Source organism: Eulemur rufifrons, chromosome 15 (genome assembly GCF_041146395.1).
Source record: "Eulemur rufifrons isolate Redbay chromosome 15, OSU_ERuf_1, whole genome shotgun sequence".
NCBI classification, from domain to species: Eukaryota; Metazoa; Chordata; class Mammalia; order Primates; family Lemuridae; genus Eulemur; species Eulemur rufifrons.
Window position 1 is genome coordinate 33,582,452 of NC_090997.1, and position 27,353 is coordinate 33,609,804.

Sequence of the window (27,353 nt, forward strand, 5' to 3'; positions counted from 1 at the left end):
TTTTAAGCCTGCAAAGCATTTAGCATGTATTTTAACCAACCCTCAACTTGCAAGAGATACCTAATTGAGAGAGAGCATCATTTCCTCTTTCTTCTTGTTCTTTGGGGGGAAAGTGCAGAGGAAAATAGAAGGCAGGCAGATGTCTAACCATGAACAGGCTCTTTGATGTATTTTCTCTAAAGTTATGTATGTTCCCCAAATATTGTAAAATGTAGAAAGAGTCAAAAATCAAAGTTGAATTTAGTAAAGCTATGCCACATCAAGACTTTCAAGGTTGATTCTGTAGCCATTAACGGTATTGGAATAATGAAAATTATGGCTAAACATATTAGAGATCACTTGGTATAAACAACATGACCTCCCTCAGTGACTGGTTTTGTTATCACCAGAGAAGCCTTAATTACACAGGCAACTCTTCACAAAACTTGTATTTGGAGTTCCTCTTAAGGAAGACAGTGCACCCTCTCAAAACCTGAACATATTTTTAAAAGCTATTTAACTTTGTATAGCACAAAAGGACAAGGTAAATGACAGATTCTTTCAAGAGCCTTCCTTTCTTTTCTGTCAATAACTAATATTTTTATTCTTGGGCTTGGCAATTCTGACACTGAGAAGTAATATACGGAGTTGGAAATCCTCAGCTTTGTTTTTAGATAGTTCAGTGGGAATAAGCATGCTTAAACAAGACATGGGCTTGTGGTTTTGAATGCAGTGAGATTTGAGTGGTTGTATGTACAAATTGCCTCTTTCACCTATGTCAATGTTCCATTTCAACTATCTACGACAAACATAGGATATTTTTTTTAAAGTCCCTAATGCAATGTGGTATTTTCACTTAATATGTGTTATTTACTTATTGCATTTTGTTTTTCTCATGTTGGGTAGATGTTTTCTTTTATTGTTTATGTTATTATAGCATAATCCTTAAAATCTAAGAGAAATGATACAATGGCACAAGGGAACCAACTTAGAACATTTTTACACTTGCAAATTAAAATGCATTATATTCCAGGAAAATTTCCCAAAACTTGGGCATGTCTATGTAGCCAAAATATTTTAAACATTTAATCTTTATGTATAATGTGTATGTTGGGGGATATGGAGATTGGATAAGCATTATATCAAAATTTCTTACTATATGTGCATGACTCCAAAAATATGGATGAATATGAAAGAAATACATTACAGTTGGCCTTTAGTGTCCATGGATACTACATCCATGGATTCAACCTACCACGAATCAAAAATATTCAGAAAAAAATAATCATTGTTTGCATCCGTACTGAACATGTACAGACTTTTTCTTGTCATTATTCCCTAAACAATACAGCATAATAACTATTTACATAGCATTTACTTTGTATTAGGTATTATAAGTAATCTAGAAGTGATTTAAAGTATATGAGAGGATGTGTGTAGGTTACATGTAAATACTATGCCATTTTATATAAGGGACTTGAACATCTGTGGATTTTGGTATTGGGGGGAGGGTCCTGGAATCAATCCTCCATGGATACTGAGGATTTTATTATTTAATTGGGGAAAAAAAAATCTACAATGAAAAATAATGGTGTAAAATACACCTGGTGAACTTTTTTTTTCCCCTTAACTCCTATAGTTTTGGTAAATTAGCAAATTTTAAAATGCTGCACATTAGGTAACCAAGAGCAAGAGACAAAGTCACTGTAGTTTTCCATTTTTGCAAATATGAAAAAAATTTTAAAACTTTAATAATGCCCTGTTGAAATGATAAAGGATCATAGACTACAACAGCTAGAAGTTACTATGAGCAGTCTCTTCTCTTTACAAACAAAAATTCTGTAATTTAGGTCTATATCAGGAATTGATCAAAGGGAACATTAATGAACTGATGAATGGTGTTGGATCTAGGACTGTAATCTATGCCTAGTCATTCCCATTTCTAGGTTCTTCCTATTTTGCCACATTGCTTCCAGGTGTGTGGAGAATTTCATTCGTATAAACAGTTCCTGTTCCTCTAAAGTCTAAAAAACTGTTAGCAGACACTAGTGTTCCGTTTTTGAATTTTCAAGTAGTAGACCATCTTTCTTGATAGAAAATTTTCAGATCTAGTTTATAAATTAAATTATATCCCTATTCAGTTTGGGTATAGCTTATACTGATTATAGATTCAAGTAGTTAAATCTTTTTCATCTTTTTTCTACTTTTTAACCTCTATATTTCCTATTATATTGTTTCATATTTATATCATACTAATTCTTGTATTTGAATTCAACTGTCAGTGAAGTTCTTTCTGAAAATAAATAGCTTCATAGAAGGAATTTTGTTCACTACTTTCAATAACTCACACATTGTAGGTATTTCATTTATATACGTCATTCTACCGGATACTTTCAAGTATACAGTCATTTATCATTGTTCTTCCTGAGAGATGCACTGGAGCAAGAGCATGGCTGCACAATCATGGAACTCTCATTGTGTTGCTAAGCAAGCAAGGAAGCAGAGGCACTTATTTTTCCATTCGTAAAATGTGATGACCCATCATGGTTATCCAGACAGGCTTAAATATCCTGTCCAGATGCTATCATGTCACCTTTGACACATAGATTAGCCGACACTTGTTAACAAATGTTTATAATTTTTTAGATTAATATATTTATTAATATAGAAATTCTTATCTCTATTGTCTTTGATAGTCATATTTCACCTAGCATACTTGAAAATATTTGAAGTTTTAATATTTTAATACAGATATTTTTTGCCTAGAAATACAAACATTTGAAATTTCAAATTCATGTTAATTTGGGGCTGCACATAAATATGAAAGATTTAAGGAATTTCAAGATCAACAAAAATTCATTTTTATGTAAATGTAAATTTACAAATATTTCATATATATTTATGCAAGTTTAACATTTAAATTATAATGGTTCTAAATTATACATGAATATAATATTTACAGTATTTTTAAGCAAGTTACAAATGTGTGATAAGTCAAAAACTTTTCCATAAAATAACATTCTCTTTTTGGAGGAGTTTATATCATTGGGCATTTTCAAATGATAGTTTAGGGAAGATTTATTAATCTTTTTAATAATATTTTAAAATATTTTAAAAGATATAGATCTAGAAAAATACATGTAGGCAGAAACATGCCATTTGAAAATGATTTTAGTTTGTCCATAAGTTCATTAAAGATCATCTTTAATACTAAATTAAGAATTCTTAGCAAAACATATGACATGAAAAGAGATGTAATTATTTTAATCTGAGTCTTTGTTTTTAATACTAATACTTTCCATTAGAAAAATTGTAAATAAATCGCAATACTTTGTAAATTATATTTGCTTTTGTTACCCTGCATACTCTAATCAGAATTTTTCTTGAGTTCTAAAGGACAGTAAATGAGATTTCACAAGTACAGTTTTAATTTTAACTCCTAAAAATATGTTCCAGTTTTATTCTTAATTGTAACATGGAGGTGATTTTTGACATACACAGTTTTATCTGAAAATATACGCCAGAGTTTGGAAAGAAAGATGTGTATAGAATAAAGTTGTCATAAAGAAAATGGATCTTGTTCAATAAATTTTTTTGGTAAATTAATATATGCTTTTTATAAAGTATAATTTACTCAACATAAAACACATCATTTGGCTTGTAGCTTATAGTGAAAAATATCAACCTTTCAACCCTCCCAAAAAAAGCATTTTTGTAAAATTGCAGTGTTAATTACATCTGAGTAATTAGGGTAGATAAATTGGTTTATATACTATTACAATATCTGTGATTGTCGGTGAAATATAGTCTACAGTAAACATCCTTATCTTTTGACTATATTATACATAAGCTAAACTTTCATTAAAAGACTAAATGAAATTACATGATAATTATATTTGTTGTAGGAAATGAGAAATATTGTTTAACTCTCTAATATGTGGCAGTTAAGAAATTTTTAAAAATAAAAATCTTAAAGACTCTATTTTTTTTGTCTTTCTATAAAGGAATAGCAACTGGGATTTTTTTCTCTTTTTTTTCTTTTTTAAATTTCAAAATAATATGTGGGTTCAAATGGTTTGATTACATAAATTTCTGTTGTCCCATTTGAGTCAAAGTTGTATGTGTGCCTATCCTCCAGATAGTGTGCACTGTATTAGGTGTGAATTTATGCATCCCCTCCCTCGCCACCTGCTTGATTTCCAATGAATGGCATTTTAATGATATTATTAGTTTCCAGGGCTACCAACGCTCAGAATGTTCTTGAAATGTGAATTTAATGCTAGAATCTGTGGGAAAATTGGAAAATATTTTATTTCATATTTTAATTTGGCTATTTGGATTAAAATTGTTAAATACTACGAAAATTTTAAATGATTATTGGTAATCATTCTTTTCAAAGTAAGATATCTGAGTTCTCTGGGCTATAGTTAATTTTACTTATAGTAATATACTTGAGAGCTAATCACATTCTAAGGATTCAATTTACATTTAGTCATTACTACGATTCTCTGCATAAATCATATAAGTTAGTGGAATCATGCCTTCTGGTTCAAATTTATGATAAATATTCTATTTTACTTGATAAATTTGTCTTCATATTTAGATTGACACATCTCTAATCCAGAAATAATGTCATTTTATTTCACATATACAGTTGAAAATAAAATGCAAAACAAGCAAAATCTCTAGCAAAGTTAAATAATGTCCACATTCACACTGGAGGTTTTTCAGTGATTATGAAAACATTTTTCACTGAAACACAATAACTTGTATAAACTATTTCAGAATATGCATAAGGCACATGTCATCAGGATATAAGGAGAAATACTTCAAAAAATATATGCAATATTATGCAATTTTCTGGCCTTTTGATATGAGTAAGTAAAATGGTAAGCGATTGACATTTTGCTTCTGTTCTTGGACTCTGAGAGCAAGCAATGAGGGTAGCATAGCAACTATGTTTCTGATAGAGAGCCAAGGGGGTCTACTTGTGATTTTGAGTCATAATGTTAGTCTGGAGATTTTTTCATCTTTAACAGATTAAAAGGTGTCAGCTTTAACTTCTTGAGGAATAAATATAATAATCATTTCTGGAAGGTAAAATGAAGTCATTTAAAACCATTTTGAGATTCATTTTAGTTAGGTTACCATGGTCCTCTTGTGATTTAGTTTTAAGTTTTGCAAAATAAAGATTTACACGTAGCCATATGTAAACTAAGTAATCCTCTTTAGAGACATGAGATGTTGTCCTGGCAAGGTTCAGTCACTGGAAATGTTTCAGACTGCTTCAGTCCAGTAGTTCATGGGAAATAATATCAGTGTCTAAGTAGCCATGCACCCAAAGAATTACATGATATTAAAAATAAAAGTTACAAAACTATGGGCTAATCAATGTCAAAAAAATTCTTAAAATAAAATTAATATTATTTGAGAATAGTTAAGCTAATATTTAAATCTGTTTTTATTATAAGTTGCAATTATTTTGCATTGTTTTAAGCTTTAATTACAAAGTACATCCAATTACAGTACACTTGATTTACTCAAATCTCAAAGCAAATGACTGAGCATGTACTCAGAAGTACCCACGCCATAGGCAAAAGGCAGAGAGCAGATATTTGTACCTTTTGTATATTGCATATGGATTTCCATAAATATAACTCACATTTTTTCAATAACTTTGTCCCAGTTTCTAATTACTCTCACATAGCATTTTGCTTTATAATACTCTTTTGACTCCTTATATGTTGTCATTATTAATAAATTTATGAAACTACATTTCTCAAGTTCTCCATTGAACCGTCCTCTAATTGTAGTAATAGTCACCATTTGTTGTCTCTGAAGTCAACATTTTCAAAGCAAGTCTGTGTCATTGCTTAATTCACATAACTGTAATGTTAGGGATTGAGATTGTCTAAATTACTTAAACAAGTGAAACATTTAAAACTTGAGTGCTAAAACTATGATTAGAGCATGAACACTTAGCCACAAATTTCAAACTTTATGTATTTTTCTCTTAGACTACTAGTCTGTATGAGAACACATAATTAAAGTTACATTTTTACTTCATTTGTAAAGTGAATGTTAGTGTTTTTTAATCAAGGATGATAGCTACATTTAATCATTGCAATACAAAAATTTGTCAACAAATGCTTTTATAAACTCTGTGTAAGAGATAAAATCAGGCAAGTCAATCAGAGATACCAACATTTCCATTAACTTTTAAACCAATAGGGCCTCCTGGCAGAAGTCCCAATACAACAGTTATCAAAAAAATTTTTTAAACACACACACCCCTTAAAAATCTTAGCACTTGTTTTGAAGGTTAAGTAGTCTGGGAAATTGGCAAAAGATAAGTTGTAGAAAATAATCTTAGATCTCATACAACATAGGTATAAGCTGTTGAATGTTTACTTTGCACACCACTGTACCCTTAGCTCTTTTTTTTTCTCCTTCGTTTGTAAAAATGCAAAAATTAAAGACAGGGTTTTAAAGCTGGGTTGCTTATGATAGATTCTGACTTAAAATAACTCATACTTTATTGAAGGCTGTAATTCTTGCCCTCTAAAAAGTCGTACTTGCTACTTAGGAGACTAACAAGGGCTTAAGTGAAATATATTTCTTTACATATTAAAATTAAAGTGTTAAAAGTTGTATATCTCATTTTCAAACTTATGAATTTTATATATGTGGTTCAATCATAGCCATCAGAAACAGAAAGCTAATCTTTTCCCTTAGTAAGTCCATTTTTAGGACTGGCAAATATTCATGAGAAGACACTGGTAGAAATTAATGATTTAATAAGAATGCCTCAAAAGAGTAGATTCTTATCAAAGCAATTGTTAGGTGACTACTGTTTAGCTGAGATGTTAAGTGGGCGTGTGCATGCATGTAAACATGTGCATATATGTGTGATGTGTTAAGTACGCATATTTGTTTTCTCTATATATGTACATGCAACAGTTGATTAAATTGAAAACATATATACACAGTTAAACTTGGTTTTATGTAATCATTTACGAAGGGAATTGAAAATATTTTGTATCACGTGAAGAAATAGGGTACTTATCTTTTGTTACTAACATTCGTGTTCCCCATTCTGTGTAATTTGAATCATGTTCATCTTTAGATTAATAGTTGTTAGTATTGTATATTCTGCATTTTGTTTAATTTATTAATCATGTGTTATTTATAAATTTCATTTAATTGAAGTCATTTCAAAAAGCATTGAAATCTTAAACCATTCAGTTCCTAAAAGATGCTTCATGTGTTTTAATAGGCTTCCATTGTGTGTTTTTGCAGCAAGCTTAGTAGTGGAGGAGCGAACAAGACAGATGAAAATGAAAGTGCATCGATTTAAGCAGACAACAGGGTCTGGTTCTAGTCAAGAACTTGATCGCGAGCAATATTCCAAGGTAAAATTAGTAGTATCCAACCAATAGTTTCCCTTTTAAAAACTTATAGTGTATGTACCAGGCAGCATTAGCCAGCACCAAGTTATGTAAGAGAAGTTATTAAATGATAGTCTTGCATTATAATTTCTACCAAAGCCTGAAAAAACTCTCTTCTCCTGATATTTTCATAAGATATAACTTTATTGACATATTATTTATTACCATGGATTTAATATTTTTTCTAAAAATAAAATATGTAAATATGTGATATTAAATCAATTGATAATCCAGATATATGAAGACATTGTGTTTCTTGAATATTATTTAAATATCACTTTTAAAATATTAAGATACATACTTATACTCTTAAATACTATTTAGGTTGATATTGACTATTGAGTTTTGTTAGTGAATGACAAAAATTATGTGATGTGAGATTTCTTATTTATCTGTCTTTACTAAGTAACTAATTTCAAACTTTTAAAAACTGAAAATTTACATAGTTTCAAGTGCCAATTTATATTTTAATATTTTTTCTAAAGAAACCCTGAAGAGTTTATAAACTTCTAACTAATATCTAATAATTTTAATTAAACTATCATAGAATTTTATACCTTACGAACTAATTTTACATATATTATCTGGTTCATTTAAAAATATTTTTAAAAGAGTACTACAAAAGTAGCAGAAGCCATTATAGGTCAATCTTTGTTATAATTTGATATCAAGAAGCTGTTTTGTAAGTATTAGAAATCAAAAGAAAATAAAACTACACTAAATCAATATTGTTAGCTTAAAATATGGATCTAGAAAAACCTACTTATTTTAAATAACGCAGGTGGTTCGTTATATAGCCAGCTATTCAGTGACTAATACAAAAAAATAGAAATATCTACAAAATATAATTTATCACCCAGACTACCCTGGAGTCATGTGTGTTGGATACAGTCTGTCACTATGCACATCAGGGCAGCTGCAGAAGGATTTCCAACTGAGACATGCAGAGAGTCACTGTGATTCAGTGATGTTGAACTCCCTAAGAGTCTGAAGCAATTTTTTAAAAAGTAAAATCAGTAAAGCAAAGAAACAAAAGTCGCTAAGCAAAATATCTTGATGTCCCATAGAGCTTCCGATTCCAGCTCTGTACGGGTATAGCTTCTCTGCAGCTTATTCTTTATGGTATTGTCACCTAATCAGCTTACTTGTCTGTCTTCTTCATGGATGTCATTATCATTTTTTGTTTTCTTTCACTACAAATGCAGTAAGAATTAGAAGGCAGGATAATTATTGAGGGTTTTCTTTTTTCTCCACAGTTGGATGCAATTATTTGAAAGCTTCTTTCAAATGGAAATACTTCATTAGGGCTGGAATTGTTTTATTGATTTCTTAGCATTATGTCAAAGGGTGAGGTCATATAGAACAGCAAAGGGAGGTAGGGCCAGTATAGGAAGCAAGAAAGAGGTAAGTAAAGAATCAGGGAAAAATACTGAAAAGCCTTTCTGGATCATTCTGAACTAGGACTCTAATCATTAATCAGTGGATCAAAAATCTACAAAATGAAGTGCTCAGAAGTCTAAACCACCATTAATACTTACAATAAACCAAAAGTAGGTTTGGCAAATTCCAAATTCCCTGGCTCATAACATCTAGAACTTGAAAACAACCTCAAAATAATCATCTACTTAAGCTCACTTAGCTACCAAAATTATGAAAACTGAGGCCCATAAGAAAGAAGGTCACTTATTAAATATTGTATTAAAATTAGCAGAGCATCACTGTGGGATGATGAAGCCTAGAACACCTGATTCAGACCTTAGGTACCACTTTCTTCTGCTTCTTACATCGCTGAAATGTGCACATTACTCAAGCTTGATTCAAAGGTTCTCATATGGCTTTTATTTACATACAATTAAATTAGCATATTCTATCTTTACTCCTTCCTTTGCACAGGCACCCTTTGTCTCATTGCATTTGAATATTTTAAAAGCCCCTTACATTCAAATATATTACTATTGCTCTTACTGCATAAATTGATACTGCTATATTACTTAAAATTATAACTTATAAATAAATGTGAGATCAAAGATACAGTACTTGAAAAACTTTTAAGAATATAGGATAGGAAAATATGCAAGATAAAATAGCAAATTATTAGCCTATTTTTGTATATTAAGTAACAGTGGTCCCCAACCTTTTTGGCACCAGGGATCATCTCCATGAAAGACAATTTTCCCATGGACTGGGGAGGGGAGGATGGTTTTGGGATGATTCAAGCTCATTACATTTATTGTGCATTTTATTTCTACTATTATTACATTATAATATATAATGAAATAATTACACAACTCACCATAGGTTGGGGACCACGGAAGTAAAAACAAATACTCCCCACAGCTCTAATATTTATATTATGAACTAATTCTTAGAATAGAATTTTTAATAGTTTTCAGTAGCAATTTTAGTTAATTCAAATCTCTCTCAATACTGGAGAAATTATCTTTTTTTTTGTTTACCTGTTTATACCAAGAATCTTATAATTTATTTTACAAAGATCTATTTTTATTTGCTATAATTAAGAGAGTACTGTCATAAATTTGATATAGATTAAATTTTGAACTTTATTCTTTTACTGACTCTTTTCTAGTGTCTCAATCCATTTTGGATGAAGCAATATACCTTAGTTGAAAATTCTGCCAAGTTAGACATTATTTAGTCATTCTCAAAATACTTTTAACCAACCACCAATAGAACTAGATTTTTTTCAGGGCAAAATATTGTCGGATGAATGTAATTCCTAAGATGTTTTTTGAAATTTGGTACCTCTTTTAAAAGATCAAATGACCCTAACATCCATCCTGAGTATCAACTTTGCTTTTGAAAAACAACATAAAACTGCTTTGGTATCTTTGAAATGTGTCACTGTGCTATTTTTTCATTGAGGTTATACAGTCACATGCCTTGATGATAAAGTGAAATTCATAATTGGAGGGTGAATTCGCATTTAGGCACTCACATTTTAAAGAGTGCTTATGTTTCCGTAACCCAGGAATAGCAACAAAGATTGATGTAATGGGTTTTGTAGGTAGCTGCGATGTTTATTATTACTTAGTTGTAAAAATAGCAGCCCTATTATTAGAGCCTCCTCTCACATTAGTGACTTATTTCTCTGCTGTATAATCAGTATAAATTCCTCCTGAGGATAGTATGTTTCTCAAAATATAGTTAAAGTATTTCCATTAGAATATTAAATTGTTAAATAGGAAATTTAACAGATTATGCTTAATGAAAAGTCAAAGTGGTTAAAATTTTAACATATTTTTGAAAAAGGTAAATATAATAATAAAAAGCAAATATAAAAATATTTCATTTACTTCAAATAACCAGTACAGAGAAAACTGTGATCATGTCAGAGTGACAGATTGTTCTTTATCTCACTATAGAAAAATTTATTATGACATACAAAATTTTTAAATCCCTCATTATATGTATTTGCTGGAATGGCAAAGTCCTATATACAAAAAAGGTTGAGGAAGATATGGCTTAAGAAAAGGAAGATTTCTTTAGTTGAGGAAATATTTTATGTACATTCACATATTTTTATGCTTTAGTCTACACTGATTAGTGTTGACAATTACTAAATAAGGGGAGCATTTATTCTGAGTATCAACACAATGCTAAAAAAATCTCCTATAGCTAGATAAATTTTTAGGTATCAGATCTCAGTTATTTGATATTCTCTCATGAACCAAGTTGTATATATATGTATATATATATTATGTGTAATAACTACATCATATATCTCTTTTAGTGCAACAGTTTCAAAAAATTAGTAGTATAGGAGTTGTGTTTGTACCGAAGCAACAATGTTTAATTCAAGTCCCACTCTATGACCATATTAAGCTTTTACCATATCTACTTTGTAAATTAAAAACAGTTCTGATTGAAATAAATCATGTCAGTCAGGATTATGATTTTAGATTTGACAGAATTTGCTGGTAGACCATACTGTCACATTGTTCCACATTGTATTAAATCATATTAATTTTAGATCAAACATGAAGTTGTATAAATAGCCCAGTTCTGGATATAATAACATATCTGAATTTCCTTTGGATTAAAAATTAGCTTGTAGCTTTCAAAGATAAATCACATGATCATGAAAAAATCCTTTGGAAAAATAACTTTATAGATATTCTATGTATTGAGAATTGATTTCATGCTTAATGTGAAATTATTTCACCAACACATACACATGAGAGAGGAAGAATTAAAATTAACATTTAAGTGTTTTAGGCCTAAACTTACTCTCATATAAGGGATTACTATTATAAATAAATGTGAGACCTTTCTGTTGGATTATTTAAAAAATATTATTGTCTGGCCAGGCGTGGTGGCTCATGCCTGTAATCCAAGCATTTTGGAAGGCCAAGCGGAGCAGATTGCTTGAGGCCAGGAATTCAAGATTAGCCTGGGCAACATAGAGAAACCCTATCTCTACAAAAGTAAAACAAATCTAAAAAGTTAGTCGGGCATGGTGGTGTGTACCTGTAGTCCCAGCTCCTGGAGAAGCTAAGGCAGGACGATCGCTTGAGCCCAGGAGTTTGAGGCTGCAGTGAGCTATGATGATGCCACTGCACTCTAGCCTGGGCAACAAAGCAAGACCCTGTCTCAAAAAAACTTGTTTTATACTTTTTTGGTACATATCCAGATTTTAGCATCATGATTCAGTATTAAAAATTTGATATTAAAATGCAAGACAGTTTGGATTTATTAAAGCAACTCTAATGTGGAGCATCAGAGGATGGATGACTTTTTCTACAGGTTTAATAAACACTGGACATTTTCACACCTTGATTACTCATAAATTACATTGCTTGATAAGAAATTTAAATACCCAAGTGTTTAGTTATGTGCTTTTTTATTCTATATAAGAAGTTATAATATTGTACCTTTCAGTACCTAAGAGAGCCACTTAGATATCTTAAAATTATATATAATTATATAAACTATTATAATTATAACAAATATATTCAAAAGTATAATACATAAGCTATTCATTGTGTAGTCTGTCACAATAAAGCAGTGAAACAGAAAGAAGAGTAGATTAACTGCTTTAACAAATTTGCATGTTTTTATCTCTTACCTAATGACCCTTAATTAACATTTTAGGGAATCAAAATCACAGACAAAATCACAACACTTAAATTTAAAGAAACATTTAAATACAAGATATAATTTATATTGAAATTTTAATAGGAATCCCATATTTTACTTTTGACATTAGTAAACAGTTTAAAATCTGAAATTGGCTATTAAAACCATAATAGAAAGAAAGGTAAAGTCCAGTCATTGCCTCTGTTAGTTCACACAGTTTATATCAGCCAGTTTTTGTGAAAAGTTATATTTTTTGAAGGAATTTGAGAGATAAGAGTATGATGTCTTAGAATGTATGTAGGTAAATTGAGGCTGGGCGCAGTGGCTCACACCTGTAATCCTAGCACTTTGGGAGGCCGAGACAGGAGATTTCACTTGAGGCCAGGAGTTCAAGACCAGCCTGGGCAATAGTAAGATGCCATCTCTACAAAAATTTAAAAAATTCAAAAAAAGAAAGTACATAGGTAAATTTAATAGTTTTAGAAAGAATCAACAAGTATAGATAGAGGGCAGCAGACTGTTCAGGTCAAATGTCCCTTATCCAAAATGCTTAGAACCAGAAGTATTTTGGATTTCAGATTTTTTCATGTTTTGGAATACTTATATTATATGTATTATATACTCACCAACCGAGCATACTAATCTGAAATGCTCCAGTGAACAGTTATTTTGAGCATCATGTTGTCACTCAAAAAGTTTTGGATTTTGGAGAATTTCAGATTTCAGATTTTCATATTAAGAATAACCTGTACCATGACTAAAGCAGAAGGTGAATAAAACAGGCAATTATTGAAAACAAGAGCAAAAAAAGACTAAAGCTCATGTACTAGAAAATAATAAATAATACAATTTGAGGTTTTAAGTATATACAAATAATTCAGTAAACATTCCGTACAAGCATTTAATTTTTGTGTTTAATTTATAATTCAGTCTTCATAAGACTTTTCTTACCATTCAAAGGATGTAATCTTTTTATACTGGAAATCATATATTATGTTGCTGTTTGGATTACTTTAGATTCCACACCTACTTTTACAAAGGTATACCTTTATTTGGTGTTGGCTAAATAGTCACTAATCTCACCATCTATGTCTCTTTTTACCACGATCTGATAATGGAGCTCACACTTTCTTGTTTTTAATCTTTAGTATAACATACATAGAGATCAGTACAGAAGCTGTGATAACGTCTCTGCCAAATCATCAGATAGTGATGTCAGTGATGTGTCCGCCATTTCCCGAACCAGCAGTGCCTCACGCCTCAGCAGCACAAGCTTTATGTCAGAGCAATCTGAGCGTCCCAGGGGTAGAATCAGGTGAGTTGGCAATACTGTTTATATAAACTGGACCTTTATCCATAGTATACAAATGCAACTAGCTTTCTGAATATTCTTTCTAGAATACAGTTTAGGTCAAGTAGTAGAAATATCTCATTAAAATAACTGGGTGGGTTATGCATTTTAGCAACTACCATGTAGTATCACCAGCAGAATGTTTGGTACTGTCTACTGTCAGATATACCTTATAACCATAGTCATAATTTTAGAGATTGCTCAGAGTCACATTTACAGGAGTTTCTTCTAATATGAATAAATCCACAGAGCATCCTTTCGGACAGCATCAGAAAGCTTGTTCTGTAAAGGGCCAGAGAATAAATATTTCAGGTTTTTCAGGACAGTCTCTATTGTAACTGCCCAAAAATGTCGTCGTAATGTGAAAGCTATGCAAATAAGTGAGCATGGCTGTATTCGTGTATGTATAGTTTGCCTACCTCTTCTTTAGTCCCATAATGGTCAGTCTGCTTTCAGGGTAGGTTATGGTAGATGTGATAACAGAATATGCATCCCTAGTTTATATCATGTGAGTTGAAAGACATTTGTATCAAGTTGGTTTAAGTTACCAATAGTGCTCTTGTGTTCTTACAAGGCAAATTCCTTACTGAAAGGGAAAAGACCTCAGACATCCAAGTGCTGTATCTAAAGTAAAGCAGACTGATTATGGACAAAGCATATTTTGTATTTGTTCTTAACTAGTTTTCAGAAATAAATGTTTTATTGAAGGAATTTTGGGGTTGATGGGAGGCCCAATAAATATAGGTGTTAAAAACAGGAACAAATACCTTTACAATACTTTGAAAAGTCTCATAGTATCGCATATTTTGGTGATATACAATAATAAAATGTATTTTGAAGATTCCTTCTTTCTGGATATCCTTACACCAAACTTATTTGTTGAAGCATCCTGCTGTTATTTAACAATTTCATAGTCTAATAATCTACATGAGCGTTTTCAGCTGATGAAGGTTTAATAGAAAATGTTTACATCTCTACTTTTGGTGTTCTCAGCATGTGGTTTTAACAGCATATAAAATTCTCTAAAGTTTTAGAGAGAATTATAAGAACTAAAGAATATATAGTCATATTGAACTGCTTAAGATCAAGGAGTAAGAATTATTCTAATAGATTCCTTTTTATTGTATTCTTAATAAGGTATTGTATTTTAAAACCTATGGAGTTTAACAAAGAAAATTAATAAATAGGACATTAACCAAGGACCTTCACTTTTTTAATCACTAAAAACAATTTATTAGATAATCATAAAACCATAAATCTTGAAGTAATTTTTATTTATATTCACTGTAGAGCCAAGTACCTTGAGACCTACATTTTATCTTGAAATTTCAAGATAATAGGATTCTTCAAAAATTTATATTCAGGAAAAATTTGGTTATATGATTTTTTAGGAGGAAAAGAAATAACAGAGAAACCTTAGGCAGCTCAACAACAGGGACTATAATTTTATACAAAGAAAATGGGAGGAAACTGCATATCAGTGTAATGAAGCCAGTGTTACTTTGTGCGGAAAATGCTACCTCAACGTATCAGCACTGATTATAACTATATCATGAAAAGAAGCAAAAGACAGGATTCCTTGCTTCCTTGATTCATATAACTTTTCTTATTTGTGAAAATGGTGGGGAGAGGGGTGGACCTAAAAAGAGTACAAATAAATTTCTTAGTGATAAATCAATTTTTTCTAGGCACTTCTCTGTTTTCAGCTTTTTTTTCCTTCTTTGTAGTTTAAAACCCGTATAAACAAGGAGTTTGTTTTATATAAATGGATTATGTAAATTTAGGCACTAAAGGTAATAGCTAAATAAGTTTTCCCTTAAACTAACACAAAGAGCTACTTTTCTTGTAATCCCATACTTTATGTCAGTGATTCTCTATATGTGGTACACATTTGATCTTTTTAGCATAATTAGGAAGAATAGAGAGAAAAAATGAGGTGTGAGAAGGGACAAGTCTTTTGACACTCACAAGCTAGCCATACTTTCATATACATCATTCTCCCTACATAGCCTCATAGATGCACATGCACACATGTACACACACACACACATACATATCACAGAGATGTTTGGCTTCCATCGTCAATCTTATGGTAATAACCTCAGAGAGGATGATTTCAAATGAAAAAAATGGGGAAAAAAAAACCAAAATGTCAACAGTACAAAATCATCAAAATGCTGTGTCTAGCTGATGTGAAACAAGGATTGGAGGCGCTTCAGCTCCAAATATCTTCTGTCCTCCATAGCTACCACTGTGAAGAACGGTTGTTCTCAATATATTATTGTCTTTTTATTTCTTTATTTTTTTAGTGACTAACATCTGCATAAATTTTATACTTCTATTTATTCAAGTTCATGATTAAAAGATGAACAAGACTTATCAATTATGATGATAGAATATATTTATGTTTAAGTAACAATAAGCAGCACATTTTTTAGTTCCTGTCATGTGTAAAGACTTCATTATTTTGTAAAACTAAATTAAAGTATAATACTTAGGCCACATACTCAAGGAGATTATAGTCTATTTAAGAGTTTAAAACCTATTTTTATGTTTTGGTTCCCTGTATGATGTCTTCACTCAAATTACTCTATGACACAGGAAATGCTTTATTATGCGTTGCTTTGAATGAACTTTCTTTTGAAGCCAAAAAGGATTTGGAATACGTTAAAGCATTCCACAAAGACAACGTCTAATGCCGTAAAAGCCAACCAAATACCTGGTATTCTCATGAAGGACTGTAAAAAGAAACCATATGACATAATCTGATCTTTATTATGTAAAATATTATCCTTATTATATAACATGTATGTAGTTGTTTAAAATACCAATGTTTCCCAAACACTGCTTGCTACATTTTCTTCTTAGTGATTCACGTACACATTATTATTGTGTTAAAGGTTTTGAGAGATTCTCTCATTGAACAACTTGTTCCTCTTTATTTCAATATATACAAAATTTATTTCATTCTGGAATTTTTTTTCCATAGGGACATCTATTAATATTTTGCATAGTTCCTGAGTACATTTTGGGAAAATATCTTTTAAATAATTATCACTCTTCTGCCTAAAAGATAAAAAGCTATCAAACTCACTTAAAAAAGCCTATTTGGGGGCAAATAAAATTAAGCACAAGACGTACAGGTTGAAAAATATACATACATAGGGATGATCAATCTCTAAAAAAAATATCATTTTCAAAGAGTATTAAGGATTCATGGGCCATATCTTGAATATTTTGTGTTTGGGATAATGATGATTCTACAACAAATATCTTGTCCACTCAAGGCTGCCACTAATGATGACATGGCAGTTCTATGTGAATTGAAACTTGGCATCCCTTCTGGATGCTGCCACCCAGGGCAGGCTACTCAACTGGAAGTGGTTCACCTGATTTTCTCTCTGGATTGACTGAGTAGTTCACTCAAGATGTTCTAAAATATATCTTATGTTTCCAAAGTTTAAGTAGATACGAAAGCTATTGTAGAAAAAGAAAATACACTATAATATTTGTATTAAAGTAAATAACTTTTTGTAGATGTAATGCATTCAGAATTATTCCAAAAAATTTGTGTCATATTCACAAACTTGGGATGATTCTCACAATACAAAATCAATACTTAGTATTCAAAATAATAAACATTGACAAAGATTTGAGGTTCTTAGTTTTTCAGATTTATTCTGCATGTGCCTTAGAGTTTGAATTTAATATTGGCTTCAGTATCCTCAAAGAATGTCTTTGCATCCAAATACAAAATATGCACAGTACATATTAGTAGATGTGGCATAATTGATAATAAAATGTGCATATAATAGAAGCCAGAAAAAATCATTTTACATTTCTTACTTCTCTATGTTTATTTTTACATCTAATGAAGACGTTCACTCCAAAAAGGAGCTGAGTTTTCATGGAATAGCTCTGAACTTCCCTCCTTCTTTATCATATATCTGTTTCTTTTCAGGCAGACAAATTTCAGGTATTTTATACAAAATCAAGCTTTAAAGCAGTGTGAATGTCATCCTAAAATTGCTCTCAGATATTATATAATTTTAGAAGCTTTGTCAAAACCAACATTTTTTCAACAGCATTTAATTTTATAACATATGTTCTCCTGGGTTTACCAAAGTTGACTTTCTATAGCTAAGTAGATTTTAGTAAACAAATTTAAAGAAAAAATGGATGCAAATAGTTTTTGGTCTCTTCTATCATCCTCTTCAAAAAGAATGTTATTTTTTTGTTATTAAAATCAATTATTATTTTCCACATTCATGATTTGAAAGATATGAGTGGTTTCTTAAGAGAAGTTATCCTGTAGGCATATAGTAACCTTGCAACTATACATTGACTAAAATTTGGCATGTGATGTCAGTAGGCATAATAATCAATAAGCTTATACTGAAGGAAATGTTCATATATTTATTTGGGGATTTTAAAACAGTATAGGTTAAATTATTTTAAGTTGTGATTGCGAACAACAATGTAAGTTGATATCTTCTGGAAAATCAATCTTGAAATTACAATTATGTTTGAAAAATGTTACAGAGGATAATTTCAAATGCCCCTTATTTCACAATAATTCTTCAGTTCAGTAAGATAAAATTTAAAAATAATCTTTGGATGTTTTGTGATAGCATATGAAAGTACTGAAATGAAAAATTATTTGCGATTGTAATAGCTCAAAATAAACAAATGAAACTTTTATATGGTCACCAATTATTATGCCTACTGACATCAGATGTAATCAAGAGGTATTATTTTTATTTTAGCTACCCACACCTAATTTTGCATGCCTGCATATTGTACTATGGAAAAACAAAGTTTACTAAGATCTACAAAAGTAATAAAAAGAGAGAAAAGAAAGTATCATGGAAATTAGATGACAAGGACAGATAAATCTGAACACAGTGAAAAGTACTGACTATATGAGAAAAAAATCTATTTTAGTGATCTTCTAGAGTTCTTTGACAGCATCTTCTTAGTTTTAATAGTTTAAGGTCAATGAACAATTGCCACAATTATTTCCCATGAATAGATTAAAGCTGTAAAGAGATGCAAAGAATGTGACATGTGCCCTTTAAAAAGACTCTACCTTTATAGAAAATACATTTATAAATTACTACATCACACTTACTAATATATGACTAAAGCAATCAGCATACCATATATAAATTATTATACCATTGTCATATTCATGACATAATGAAAATACTGCCTCAGCTATGAATATAAGTAACACTACAGTTTTGATAATAGCCAACTCACCTTGGAACAGGTGAGTAGCTTTTCCTGGTTAGGTTCTTCCTTGCAAACCATTTGAGACTGCAATTTGATGTGAAGGAGCACTGGTACAATTTGAGACACTTCCAACATGCCTTGTTTTTACCTTGTGCTATGTTTACTATAGATTTACTAACGTATATTTAGTTAAATTCTGGGAAGCTCAGTGGCATATAAGATACATGCTTATATATAATAGACAATGAAAATGGTCATTTATAATGAAGTTTTTAAATTTTAATACAAACCAGGAATATGTTATATTACCAGGTGGGTTTATTTGTGGAAAAGATCATTTGCGATTAGATCTTAGGGACTACTACCTCTAGGGGAAAATAACTATACATTGTTGTTTATGGAATTTTAAAAGTACGTTATAACATTTCATTATTTGTAGAAATCCCTGTACCTTTATTTCCTTTGTTAGAATTGAATTATATTTTTTTGGTAACAATTTGAGGTCCTTTTTTTAAACCAGTCATTTTGCCATTTAATAGCTAATACAGCCTTAAACATCCTTAATATAACTGGTATTGTGGTAATTGCAACACATCAAAGGCAAAGGGTCAAATAGGTGGCCTTGAGAAATCCTCATGTGCTATAAATGTGTCATTATATGTTTATATTTGCATAGTAGAGAACCAACTACTGATTATAAACATAGCAGTCAGTATTATGTGGATTGGTAACTAATTGTTTTAATGGCCCCCAGGCATTAATTCTGGCTTTTAACATTAAATACCTATTGTTTGGGCAAATTCTCTACTTCTGCAACAATTAAACTATTATTTGGAATGGATACAATACCCTTTCACTCTGAACCAATGCTTCCTAAACGTCACCTATTTCATGTGTCACTTTCACAAATTTTGCTATAACTCTGTAACACCTATGCTATTATATTTTTAAATATATTACAAATATTGTGATTTATTAAGTATCTTTTATGTGTGCCAGGTATTCTGATAGGTGGCTTACATGCCATATTGTTATCGCTAAACATCCCTATCATGTAATTGTTAGCAGTCTCATTTTACAAAAAAAGAGAAAGGTGAAGCAACCTTTATTGAATTCACATGGCCACTAAGTGGCAGAGCCATAATTGAGAGCCTGCCAGCCTAGCTCCAAAACACTTTCCTCCATCTAACCTAAACTTTCTATTGTAATTATAGCACAATATGTAGATCACACAAAGGATATAAATAATAATAAATGCTCATGTACCTACCAACAAGTTTAAAAAGTCAAATATTACCATTATAGCTGAATCCCTTTGACCTCCTGACCCAATCTCTTCTCCATATTTCAGCCCCAATCTCCCACTGATGTGAATGCTAGCTCTGTCCTTTGTCAAGACTTTACAAATTCTAAGCCTGTTCTAGTCTACATTTCACGATCTAATGTCTATTCCTATACCCATACCACTGTATCATAATTAATACAGCATATTGAGATAACTCATAATACATACCATAGTAGTACAAGTTTCCCCATCTCATCTTTATTCTTTATCAGGAGTATCATGCCATTTTTGTCCTTTGTTCTTACATATTAATTTTAGAATAAGGGTATTAAGTTCTCCAGAATAAATGCTTGATTTGTAACTATATTAAATGTATAAATTGATTTAGGGGGAATCAGCCTCTTTAGAAAATTGAGCCTTCCGATATTGTATGACTCAAATGATATTTTTTCATATATTTCAGTGAAGTTTTAAAATTTTCTCTATACAGTTTATGCATAGCTGTTGTAGATATGGTCATACATACCATATATTTTTGATACTGTCATGGACAGCAGTATCTTTTTTCTTTATATTTTCTGCATATTGCTCTTTCATAGAAATAAGAGTAGTTTTTCTATTTTTCTAATACCATATTATTATTTAAGTCTCACATTTTTCTGTAAATACTACTTTATCCCACCAATTTTGGTTTTAATATGTTCATTTTTGTTTAATTTTAAGTATGTTTAAATTTCATCACATTTTTACTTCCTTCATTCACTAATTACTTAGAAGTAATTTTTAAATTTACAAATGTCTGAAGTATTTTTTATAATTTTTTATGTATTTTTAACTTAATTGCCTTAATGGCAATGTGGTCAGAGTATGGCTTTTTGGTACTGATTATCTGAATGTTTTTGAAGTTTGATTTATGATGTACTTGTTGGTCATTTTGTAAATATTACACATGTGATTTGACAAGAATGTGTATCTCTAAATGTTAAGTTAGAGTTATCTACATATCCAATACTTGAAGTTTATTATCCACACTATTCAAAACTTCTGTTACGTTACTAATATTTTACCTGTCAGTTCATTATTACTCAGAATGCTCAGTTAAAATCCCTCTAATTGGCCGGGCGCGGTGGCTCACGCCTGTAATCCTAGCACTCTGGGAGGCCGAGGCGGGTGGATTGCTCAAGGTCAGGAGTTCGAGACCAGCCTGAGCGAGACCCCGTCTCTACTAAAAAAATAGAAAGACACTATATGGACACCTAAAAATCTATATAGAAAAAATTAGCCGGGCATAGTGGCGCATGCCTGTAGTCCCAGCTACTCGGGAGGCTGAGGCAGTAGGATCGCTTAAGCCCAGGAGTTTGAGGTTGCTGTGAGCTAAGCTGACGCCACGGCACTCACTCTAGCCTGGGCAACAAAGTGAGACTCTGTCTCAACAACAAAAAAAAAAAAAAATAAAATAAAATAAAATAAAATAAAATCCCTCTAATTATGATGAGAATTTGTCAACTTCTTTATTATTCTGTCCATTTTTTCTTTGGTGAGATTATTTAATCAGGCTCAAGTTCAAAATTCTTTTATCTTCCTGGTGATTTAACTCTTTTATAATTAGGTAGTAAATTTATTTATGCCTAAAAGAGAGATTTTTTTGTTTGGAAGGCTACTTTTTCTTATATGAGAACACAAGCTTTTTTAAATTAGTATTCATTCATTGAGAGTCTTGGCTCATGGGGATTTTATTTCTAATTCCTCACTGGGCCTGGACCCAAGGCTCTAAATTTCTCATCTGCGAAACCTTCCAAAACATTCACCATCTACTTACGAACCTGTTTTCTTTTCCCTTCTGGTCTTTTGGTTAAGGAGATGTGCCTTTCTTTTTTGAGAGCTTGAGTTATATTTTAACAGGTATTTATTTTAATTTTCCCAGCATCTCTAGGCATTTGAAAGTGAAAGGAGTTTTCAGAATATATCATCGACCACATTTCCAGAAATAAACGTTCATATTTGATGTGTTACTATTTTCCTGATTTTTAAAAAAGTTAATCACTTTTAAAGGATAATATTTTAAAAGAAATTAATAAATGAGGAAAAATTTGTAGGTGTGAAAAGTAAAAAGAATCACGACCTTAGAGACTTTATGCCAAGTTAGAGGTAAAATTTCAGGACAGAGCAAAGAGTTAGATCTTGAACCAGAAGTAAGATCTAAAGTACTTGAGAACATAATAATCAGGGACAGAGAGGGAGAAGGTGAAGGGAGCTGAGGACTGGAAAACTCTCAGGAAGGAAGAGAGCTGTAACAGAGACAGGACCATTTGAGTCATGAGGTAAAATGGAAGCTGGGAAATGGAGAACTAATGTGAGGGTAAATAAAGGCAGATACAGCTCAACCTGAGGAAGAGATTCTGGGACTCAGAGGATATTGGAATATCAGGGGGAAGAATGGAGTGGTCATGAGATTAAGGGAGCAGTTAGTGATCATTGAATAGAGAGCATCCTGTGATCAAGAGTTTGAGGGTTGGCCGGGCGCGGTGGCTCACGCCTGTAATCCTAGCACTCTGGGAGGCCGAGGCGGGTGGATTGCTCAAGGTCAGGAGTTCGAGACCAGCCTGAGCGAGACCCCGTCTCTACTAAAAATAGAAAGACATTATATGGACACCTAAAAATCTATATAGAAAAAATTAGCCGGGCATAGTGGCGCATGCCTGTAGTCCCAGCTACTCGGGAGGCTGAGGCAGTAGGATCGCTTAAGCCCAGGAGTTTGAGGTTGCTGTGAGCTAAGCTGACGCCACGGCACTCACTCTAGCCTGGGCAACAAAGTGAGACTCTGTCTCAACAAAAAAAAAAAAAAAGAGTTTGAGGGCTGCCAGCCTGCCCTTAGAGACTGCTTTGGACTCAGATGCCAGTCTTTGGTTTAGTCAGCTATGGCTTGATACTGTTACTAGCCAATATTGAGAGCTTCAGCAAGTGTACAACTTCTATAGATTTATTTTTCTGTTTAGTCACATGTTCATTCATTTACTCATTCACCAGTCATTTACTGGGTCTCGCTTATGTGCAGGTACTAAATACTAACTATCTGGTGCAAAAAAAAAAAAAAAAAAAAAAAAAAAAAAAACATGATCCCTAGCTCTGTGGCTCTAAGCAGATTTTAATATATATGTAATAATAATATGTGTATAACTGACAAATGAGAACTATACCTGCCACTCCTACATCACAGGACTGTGTGAGAATAAAATACAATAGTGTATATTAGAATGCTTTGGAAGTATAGCATTATGCTATATAATTATAACTCAGTTTCTGCATAAATGGTATGAAGTATTAGATGAGTTACTTTATACTTTTAGAAGTTATCTTTAAAAATCTTACGGGCCTGATAGCTACCATATAATGTGGCACAACAGCTTTCAGAATTTGGATTTTGATTATTAATATTTACTTTTACTTTGCTGCATGGTGCGTTGGATCAATTTAAGTATTGTCTTTGACTCTTGAGGAGTTCAGTTTTATTAGAGTTTTTAGAGTTCAGTTTTCAAAGTTGTGCCTATGGAGTGCTTGTGTTATAATGAACCTTGTTGTGTCCAGGAGTTGCATCATAGCTGGGAAAAAAGCTGTCCTTGGAGTAGGAAAAAAACTGTCCGTGGAACATGAAAAAAACTAAAGGATGAGGCAAATACTTAGATTGCAGTACACCAGCAGCTTCAACTAAAACAGTTCTACTAGTGTTTGTTTTTTGTATTGAGGGTCTATGAAATAGTTTATTTTAAAGTAAGAGGGGTACTGCTGCTTTAAAAAACATAATGTAAATCAAAATATGTGGCACAATAAATCCCACTGCTATGATTTCCAAGGAAAAATTAAATATGAGATCTTGTTCTAATTCTCTAGTAATTAAATATTTTTGAATTAAGGTAGTGCCATAATTTTGGTGAAGGATTATGAAATACGTAGTGAATCTTCAGGATAGTATACTAAGAAAAAACTGCAATTTCAAAGAAAAAGAAAAGTCGCACACTGTTCTATTTTGGTCTTAGTTGGTCTGTTTTTCTGCTATATATTTTGTTTATTAATTATACACTTAGTATATGAAGTAGATGAAATACTTGTTATTGCTTTTTAGCTTTACAAAGCATAATAGAGATTGCCCAGAGGAATATATTTTATTTCCAAGTTCGTTGCTTCAGTTTGTATGGTTAACAGACTTTATATTACTCTTGATATATGTCAAATTTAAAGTGTTTTTCGCTTTACCTTTTTTATTTATTTAGAAAGTCATCCTTTAAAGCTATGTTTCTTTACTCATTTTAATGTATGATTACCTTGATTTCAAATAGGCTGTCTTAAAGCATAGCCATGATAACCAAATGTGGATTAATTAATATTTGCTAATCGAATGCATAGTACATATGCAGCATAATGAACAAAGAAAGCACAGACCTTGAAGTGCCCCCTTATTTTGGTGTTCACTGAATATTATACACCAGCTTTTATTGAAGAGTATGTATGTGCGTGTAATTGCATCAAAACTAAGTAGACTGTAATCAACCATAAGCTATGGTTTACTTTGAAATAACTAAAAGAGTAGACTTGGAATGTTCGTAACACAAAAAAATGTTAAATGTCTGAGGTTATGGATACCCCAATTACTCTGATTTGATTAATTCATATTGTATTCCTGTATCAAAACATCACCTGTACTCTATAAAAATACACAACTATTATGTACCTATAATAATTAAAAATAAAATAAAGCAATTGCAGTAAAAAAGTATATGGACTAAATATAAGTGCCCATATTGTAGAATGAAAAATGGAAGAACTCAATACAAGCTATACAGATATTTAAATGATATTATGAACAGCTTTATACCAGTAGGTTTTACAACTCAGATCAGGGTGATCAAACTGTGGGTTGAATAAATTGATCATAATTGTGTGTGTGTATATATATATATATAATTGCATTTATAATAGATGGGAAATTCATGAGGATATATATTTTTAACTGGCTATTTGTAGTCATTAAGACACCTGAAACAACACTTCTTGGCATAAATATAAAAACATAATTGGTTTGTTTAGTTTTGAACAGAATAATTATATTTTTCACACTATTATGCACCCAGTTCCCAAATTAAAAAACTGGAAGCAACCCTAATTTTTAACTCTCCCCAGTCCCTCTTCTAGTGCAGTGTTTCTCAATCTTATTTTTCATTTTTACCCCCATATGTTCTTTTAGATATTCTTTTCCTAATCGCCCTCCCCACATGAAATTTTAATTCCACAGATACACTATAACTGTTTATGTATACTGTGACTCTGTGGAGGACCATTAACCATGGTATTATTTAAGATTTTATGGTTCCCTCTACATTCACCAAGAATCAGTTATCCCCCTCTAGGGGCAGTATCGCTCCCATTGAGAATGTGTGTTCAACCGAGTTATCAAGTCCTATTGATTTTATTTCTCAAATAGACCTGATGATCACAGCTTTAAGATTACAGAGAACAGATTATTTTACTCCTTTCTAATTTTATAAGAAAAGACTAAAAACTTCTTCTGACATGAAACTAGGAGACAACCACATCCCTAAATTATAAACTGTAGAAAACAGCTTTCAAATTCAGTGAAATCTGGACCAAAATGAGGGGAAATACCAAGAGTAGATTCTGCTTTCTTCAGCTATTGAATAGAATGTAGAGTTCTCTAAAATAAATGGCATAACCTTAAAAAGCCTAACCAAAATTCCGATCTAGACTCTGTGAGGACAAGGGAAATGTTTAGCCCTGGAGCACCTTGAGACAATATTTTATACCCTAGAGTAGCACATGACATCAGCACAGAGGAGGAGCATCACAGTTCTGCCATTCTACAGGAGATGCAGAGTATTAGGGGACTGCATACAGGAATCAGTGTGGCAAAAGCTATTCAGTATAATTCACAAAGAAATAAACTGCTATGGCACAATTTTAACATAATCTTCCTTACTAAGCCTATGAAGATTTTGATAACAACATAACTGGTCTGTGTAATTCTACCTTTATTCAAAAATAAGCAATAATATGACATGGTCATAGTTCCAGGCATGACAATATAGCTTGTATCACACTAACTTTCCCACATATAAATCTATAAAAGGTAAACAAGAACAAATAATGAACAGCAAAACCATTGGAAGGCGTTTGGGAGCAACAGAGCAGGCAGAAATTTGAGGAGCTTCAATCTTTGAAAGAGGGGAAGAACACAAAGTAAGAGATAAATTTACCCCGGTTTCCTCTGAAGGTACTTTCCAAATTGGTGACATAGGATACAGAGCCTAAGTAGAGAACAGTGGTCTTACTAGACTGAAAAAATAGATGTCATAGTTCAGAAACTGACAGAGAAGCAGAAAATGATGGGTGGAAGCCTCAAAATTTGCTACAGATTTTCCTAATTTGTTGACAAGTGAGCTGTGCATGCACAGGAAGATTCCAAGACAGCAAACAAAAAGCAGCAGCTGAAAGGCTAACAAGCCGAGCGCAGCTTCTAGCAGCTGCCCAGTGCTGGGGAGATGAATTTGACTTCAAGTTTCCAAAGTTAGAGGAGCCTGATAAACACCTTTGATTTCTTGCACATGCCTCAGAAGGACGAAACTCTACAAGTAGCCATTACCCTCTATGACTATTGGCAAAGCTTTAAACCCAACTCTGTACAGGAAAAAGATGAAATCTTTCTGTCAATCGAAAGAAAATTTTGCCCCTTTTTGGAGGAAAATAACATCATCCAAAGCCTCTACAGGTTTTCATCCACAATATTAAACATCTAATTAAAATTTACGAGTCAAACTTAAAAAGGAAAAAAAGGACTACCTGACTAAACACTAAGAAAAGAGTTAGCAAATAGAGACTTGATTAATATGTTCAAGAAACCAAAGGAGAGCAGGTGTGTTTAGCAGAGACCTGGCATCAATTTTAACAA

The 27,353-nt window shown here is 31.8% G+C and overlaps 1 protein-coding gene across 50 annotated transcripts in view; it reads left to right on the forward strand.

Moving 5' to 3' along the window:
• RIMS1 (regulating synaptic membrane exocytosis 1) overlaps nt 1–27,353 on the forward strand; it is a 467,111-nt gene that overhangs the window by 366,240 nt on the left and 73,518 nt on the right. For all 50 annotated transcript variants that reach the window (XM_069488784.1, XM_069488776.1, XM_069488766.1 and 47 more), the window contains 2 exons: nt 7,279–7,391; nt 13,673–13,839. In XM_069488784.1, the coding sequence (XP_069344885.1) occupies nt 7,279–7,391; nt 13,673–13,839 (280 nt within the window). The remainder of the gene's footprint in view (nt 1–7,278; nt 7,392–13,672; nt 13,840–27,353) is intronic.